This window comes from Tuber melanosporum (genome assembly GCF_000151645.1).
Source record: "Tuber melanosporum whole genome shotgun sequence assembly, scaffold_10, strain Mel28".
NCBI classification, from domain to species: Eukaryota; Fungi; Ascomycota; class Pezizomycetes; order Pezizales; family Tuberaceae; genus Tuber; species Tuber melanosporum.
In genome coordinates, this window is record NW_003299150.1 from 404,060 (window position 1) to 411,240 (window position 7,181).

At 47.8% G+C, this 7,181-nt stretch overlaps 1 protein-coding gene; it reads right to left on the reverse strand.

Moving 5' to 3' along the window:
* Positions 1-796: 796 nt before the first annotated feature.
* GSTUM_00004133001 (uncharacterized protein) lies at positions 797-2,148 on the reverse strand (the record flags this gene model as incomplete). XM_002842466.2 has 1 exon in its annotated part: positions 797-2,148. One exon carries the CDS (start codon positions 2,146-2,148, stop codon positions 1,009-1,011), a length of 1,140 nt encoding a protein of 379 aa, XP_002842512.1. The 3' UTR covers positions 797-1,008.
* Positions 2,149-7,181: the final 5,033 nt, after the last annotated feature.

Sequence of the window (7,181 nt, forward strand, 5' to 3'; positions counted from 1 at the left end):
GACCGGGACGATGCCAAGGGGATGGGCTAACCACAAACGTGTCATAAGAACGAAGGGGAAAAATAAAGCATGAATGTTTTCCGAGTGAGCTCCGGTGATCAAATCTACAACGTCTCGTTTTTGCCTAGGGAATTGCGGAGGTGGGAGGTTTGGGGGTAGGAAGTTGTATTAGCGCATCTTAGATATATCTTTGCAGGGAAGGAATGTATCCACAGAACAGGTACTCCCTTCGACAGCGCGATGGGTCTTTGAGCTTTAATAGCATAATCAGATTTCCACCCTTTTGTTTTTATCTGTCTAGTAGGCAACGTAAGGATGGAACTGCAGGTTCATAGAAGGGAGTGGATTGCGTTGGTAATCCTAGGGCATGGTGTCCTGTAGTTTGTTTGCAGGAATGCAGCATATATATATCCCCCAGGGGAGAATCTTGTTCTGTGTATTGGCTTTATAATGTGTCCATCATAGGAATTCATGTTGTGGATCACGTAGAGCGCCGGGCGGGATTTAGTGCCCTTGGACTTGGCCTTCCGGTACACTTTCCTGGAAGGTCTATTGCTTTTCGTGGTAAAGGGTGCCATATACCTGTGCCCACTTGAGCATTGTGTGTCGCAGAAGGCTTGTTTCATTGTTAGAGCTGATTCATGACTGAGTGGGAGAGTACTACTTTATCCATGTGCCCCACAGCCCTTAACAAGAATGCAGGCTGTGAAAGGAAACTGTTGGAACTACTGGCTCCAGCTAGTCCGCTGAGCTATCGGAGGGGCTGGTCAGGATAAACAAGGGCCTTGATCCAATGAAAGAACAAATCTCTGAATCCCTGATTATGAAGCTAATTTAACTCCAATCAAAAAAAGTAAACCATTCAACACCTCCGTATGAAGCAAGAGAACTCGACGTTAAGAAAGCTCCATATTTCGAAAGAAACAGAGAAAAACTAAGATGTAGAAAAAATTGCCAATAATATTATGATATAATTTCATCCATAAGTAAACCTAAACCCCTCATCCGTCATAATGCTTCGCCCGGATCGATCGCCGCCCGTATATAGAGAAACATCGAGAGGTGGCTAAAAGCTTTTTGGGTCACAGGATGACCAGGCCCTAGAATTCTCTCTGCTTCCGCGACGGCTCGTCGATAAATAACCTCCGCTTCATCGTATTCTCTCTTCTCGTAAAGTACTGTGCCTAGCTTGATGAGGCTACGAAGGGTGTGTCGATGACCTAACCCAAGAATCTTCTCTCGTCCCGCAAGCGCACGCCGATGCACCATCTCCGCCTCGTCATACTTTCTCTGTTTGTGCAACGCTCCAGCCAGGTTATAGATACACATTAGGGTATCCCGGTGGTCCAGCCCAAGCGTCCTCTCCGTACCCATCATCGCACGGCGATAACTAATCTCCGCTTCGTGGTGCTTATTCTGTTTACGTAGTGCCAGGCCAAGATTATTGAGACTTAGAAGGGTATCTCGATGATCTGGTCCAAGGGTGTTCTCTCTACCTGCCGAGGCACGCCGACACATAGCTTCCGCTTCACCATACTTTTTCAGATCAAGTAGCGTCTCGCCTAACGTATTCATGCTGTCAAGGACCTCTGGGTGATCGGGCCCTAGAGCTTGCTCCATACCCTCTAGGGCATGCCGATACATGATCTCAGCTTCCGCATACTTTCTCCGATCAAGTAGCGTCACACCTAGGCGAAGGACACTCAGTAGAGTATCTGGATGGTACAGTCCGAGCACTTTTTTTCTGCCCGCCTGCACAGATTGAAACACCCTCTCAGCCTCTTCGTACTTTCTCTGATGATACAGTGTCCGACCAAGGCTATCGGCGCTTGTAAGGGTAGCTGCATGATCCACTCCTAGAGTTTTCTCTCTACTCGCCAATGCGCATCGCCACATGGCCTCCGCTTCGTAATACCTTTCCAGTTCGAGCAGTGTTTCTCCGAGCATATTCGTGCTGTCGAGGACATCTGGATGATCAGGCCCCAGAGACTTTTCCATAGCCATTAGGGCATGTCGATACATGAGCTTAGCCTCTTCATACTTTCCCTCAGAAAGAAGCGCCACAGCTAGTCCAACAACACCTAGTAAGACGTCTGGGTGGGGTGGTCCAAGTGCGTTCTCCCTACCTTGCGCTACGTGTCGATGCATAATTTCCACTTTGTTCTTTTTCTGATCTGGCAAAACCGAACCCGGATTTTCGGCACTTTGTAAGCTATCCCGATGATCTAACCTAAATCTGTTCTCTTGTCCTGCAAAGGCACGTCGATGCATAACCTCCGCTTCATCGTACTTTTCCTGACGATACAGCGCCACGCCTAGATCTCTAACACTCTGTAAAGTATCTCGATGTTCCTGCCCGAGCGTTTTCTCTCTACCCGCCAATGCACGCAGGTACATAATCTCAGCTTCGTTGTACTTTCCTTGACTACGCAAAGTCGTACCGAGACTATTGGCACTCTCTAAGGTATCTCGATGATCTAATCCGAGAGTTTTCTCCCTGCCGGCCAATGCACGTCGATGCATAATCTCAGCCTCGTCGTGCTTTCCGCGCCTATGCAGAGTCGTACCGAGGTTCTCGGTGCTCTTCAAGGTGTCTTGATGATCTGGGGCGAGGGTTTTCACTCTGCCTGCCAATGCACGCCGATACATAATCTCGGCTTCGTCGTACTTTTCTTGATAATGCAACGTCCCACCGAGATTATTGACACTCCGCAAGGTCTCTCGATGATCTCGTCCGAGCTTTTTCTCTCTGCCCGCCAGTGCACGCCGATGCATAATCTCAGCCTCGTCGTATTTTCCTTGACTACGCAGAGTCGCACCGAGATTGTTAACACTCTCTAGCGTATCTCGGTGATCTGGCCCGAGCGTTTTCTCTCTGCTCGCTAGTGCACGTCGATGCATATTCTCGGCCTCGTCGTACTTTTCCTGGCAATGCAGCGCCATACCTAGTTCACGAACACTGTGTAAGGTATCTCGATGATCTAGCCCGAGTGCTTTCTCCATGCCTGCTAATGCGCGCCGATGCAGGATCTCTGCTTCGTCGTACTTTTCCTGGGAATGCAATACCGCACCGAGATTATTCACACTCTGTAAGGTGTCTTGATGATCCAACCCGAGTGTTTTCTCTCTTTCTGCCAATGCACGTCGATACACGATCTCTGCCTCGTCATACCTTCCCTGATCATAGAGTGCTAAGCCCCGGTCATCAACGCCCCTTAAGCTATCCAGATGAACTGAGCCTAGTATTTTCCGCACTCCTACCCGCATAAACCGACGCATAATTTCTAATCTCCAGTACGCCCTTTGAGCTATTGTTTGGATATGGGGATTTTGCGGCCCAGGTCTCCCCTCCACTACGACAAGTGAACCGGACTCCTGGCTTGAACTGGACTTGTTGTCGCGGTGGTCCGGAAAGGGAACTTCCTCCTCTATTAGGGGGCGGATTTTGGCCTGCTTCCCTAAAATACTTGAGCAGGCCCCGGGACGATCAGGAATTATTCTCGCTAGAGCTTTGATGTTTGGTACTTTAAAGTGTTAGTTTTAACGATTGTTCCTGAGAATACAAGGTGAAACCCAAGATTACTCACAGTGCAGGGACTACACTTATTCAGTTCGTACACTTAAACTGTGACTTGTACTGTTTTGTTTTCTTCCCAGCTTCTTTCTGACTTTCGCGGTAGTTTTCCACCTGAACCTGGAGTCTACTGTCATTCGCTTGCAACATGCCAGCACCCAGAGTCAGATACGAGTGGGATATGCGTTAATAGCGAGGATCAAACCTGTGGTAGAATGTAAAAAGTGATCCGAGATATTCCGCATACAATAATAGGAGAGGGCGGAATCCCGGCAACGAGCTTAGTGGGTATGGTGATCGTTGGTTAGTGCGAAGATAGACCGCACCCGGCGTTAGGCATGAGGCTGAGACCTGAAGAAGTGCATCCCTTAAACCAATCACGTGATTATGAGCCCGTTGTTCTGATATATACCATATCGGTAGGCTAATTTAAGCGAGTGCTTGGATGGTTGGTAGCGTGTTGCGGAGCCGCACTAGCACCAGGCACTTCGGCTCATGACTTAGAACCTTATTTTGTGCTCAACTGTCCATATCGCTCCGGGATTCCCTGTACGAGTATAAATTTAATACCCTAGAGTAACTGCAGTATAGTAGAAAGGTGCAACTCATGTTTCCTACTCGGAGCTCTTTCGAAAACCGAAGACGGCCAGGCACCCGAAGCACATAGCAGGCACCGGTGGTTGAGAAACCTCATCTCTGATGATGAGATGTTACCATGCCGGTATGCCAAGAACGTAAACCCTGAACCTATTGGTGTAACCATTCGAGGATGACATTCCCAGCAATAGGGGGAAGAACTCGTCCAAACACCCCGACTACAAGTACTTCTTGACTTTCACATATGGTGCTCGCTTCTCCCCATCATTGTTCCTCTGGGTATCTTATGATTCACACAAACCCAACCGACTCTCCACCCAGAGATCCAAACTACCTTCCCTCCCTGTAAACCAGGTCCTCCCAGCTTCGTCTGTTAACCCGGGTTCTTGGTCGGACGGGGTGGTTTTAAGCCGGATACCCAACAAACCAGACAAATGCTTCAATCCTTGGTGCTCTCCGTATCAATACCGTTGGAAACAACAATCTGAACCCACGGGATTACCGAATGGCCCTCCCGATGAGGGATGAGGCGTGGAGGAAAATGTGCACATCGCGATAATTTATGCAAGACACTAACACAAGCCCACTGGTTGGCGTACCCATATGGTATCACTTGTCATGAATTTTCTCTAGTTCGGTGAGACATTACCGATTTCATATAGAACTCCTCCAATCCAAGTCCACCTGAGTACTCGGCAATCTCACTCCTGCTTTGCAGTAATTCCTTTTTCTCGTGGGCACGCTCAGTCAGGAACAATGCGATAAGTCAATTCCCGGAAGGTGGGTAAGGTTTTCTTGCCCCGGGACATGACAGGTTGCACATGCCCGAGCTATACGCCGTCGTAAGCAGGTTGGCCCGGTATTTCTTATTATCAACCCTAGGGCCATGGAAACATCTTCGAGGTAGTGGCTTTCCATTACGGGCGTGTAGGTGACTAGTTTAGTATCGTATAATAGAGCCTGATTCCACCACAGTCTAGCCTTCATCCAGTCTACTTTCCCAACCCCTCCCCCACCTTCCCGTGGATATACCCAACCGATCCGGCGTGAACCTAGGTAAGGTTTCCTCATTTGCGACCGGCGTTAGACCATTGGGATGCTTGGATCGAACCAAACAAAGCGGGGTCACATATGCACCGTACACAGCTTCAAGCACAATATAAGTGGGACCGAAAAAAGTGAGGGGGCATATGCAATTTTACGGCAACAACTGCAGATTTACCGTCATGATATTACACCTGCGAACATTCACAAAAAAAATAAAAACTATCCATAGAACCGCTGAAAACATTAGAGCATGATTTTTTTTCTATATACCAACAAATATCTACTCAGCCAAAACTCCCCGAGAGTGGTATATGATACTCCAATCAGAACAGAGGGCATTCCCAACAGTAGGGTGAGCGTTTGAAAGCAATTAGGCCGGGGGAATATCTGCGGAGAAGTATGGGAATTAAGTACCGATATGGGAAATCTCGGTTCCCTAAACGAATAATATACAGCCTTGGAAGGTATCTGCGCTCACTGCTAATTCAAGGCGCTGCGATAGTAGCATTGCTGGAGAAATTCGAGCCATGGCTGCTGACAACACACAATTTCTTCACAAATAAGTCGCACCCTATTATACTAGGCCGCTTTGCGCCGAAATACTGCTTCCGAGAAGGGATAGGCCGGGATCCCGAGCCCTCATATAAATTCCACCGGTGTAACGAATAATGCTCGCCAATGAATCCGAATTGATTCTTTAGATGTCCGTCCCAATCCCTACACAAATTTAATCTGCTATATCAAATAACTAGAACCTACTTGATTGATGCTTGAGCACCATAAGAGTTTTCCTTCGGAATTTGATCACTCCAGCTCCTCAGGTGCTCAGACAGGTTTGGCTTTGCCCGCGCATGTCCGTCCCCCCTCTTAGACAACCCAGAAAATTTCGTCAATTTCAAGATAATGCGGTTGAAGGAGGTATAAGTCTTTTCCGGGTTTGAATTCAAGTTAAAACCCCCCAACCCGCTGTAGTTGGCGTGGTTTCGTACTTCTTGATTCGATGTGGGAGGTGATCCGATATCTCTGTTTAAAATTCTTTGCCGTTGAGCACTCATAGTCCCAGATTTGGTTTTGATGACAGAACATCGCCCTGGTTTCCTATATTATTGGGTGGCCTTGGACCGTATCATACTTAATATGCGGAGCCCATCGACTCTACAATCTGCTATGCCGTTTTTATCCATTTTTGGTTCCCTTTACAGCTAAGCCTATAGTAGCAGCTGGTGATTTCCAAAAATAGGGCACCTTAGTCCCCGCCTCCGAGGAACTTGAGCCAGGTCAGCGGGGTGCCTACTATTCCCTTTACAACTCTACCGAGACCAACCCTAGCCATCGTTATGATAATTATGATATCATACGAGTTTCCTGGAGCGGGGAGTGAGCCCTTATCACCTGATAGGCTTTCTTGCCCCGTCACACCCCCTCTTAACCATCGTCAACGTCGCGCAATTGTAGCCAAACCCCGTCGTACGGGATTTCAGTCTCCCGAATTCCTCGCTGTCCTGGACAATTTTTCAGAATTCGTCAAAAATACATAAAAACATACTTCTCTGTCTCTCATGGGTTTCTTTTCCGATTGAGTCGAAGTTTAAAAATCTGTTAACCCATGCTGACTCAAAATGAGTTGGACTCGTTGACAAGAAAAGGAAATCGTCTATCGAGTACTGTACCCGTGCCCATAGCCAAGAATTGGCTCCTCTCCTGGAACTGCCCCCATGGACCGATAAAAGGTATAATGTTGAAGCTGCTATGTAAGGGAGTACATAAACCGCCCCTATCCCGGTTCGGCGGTGCCAGGGTATCCATAATCAAATTACCAAATACGGAGAGCGACAACATCACGGACCTTGATAGCAACATTTTTCGGCCATGGGACTAGACAGGCCTATCGAGTATTGCATACTGCTTGGTTTCCTCACTACTACAAATAAAATATATTGCGCCATAGAATCCTTCATGTAGT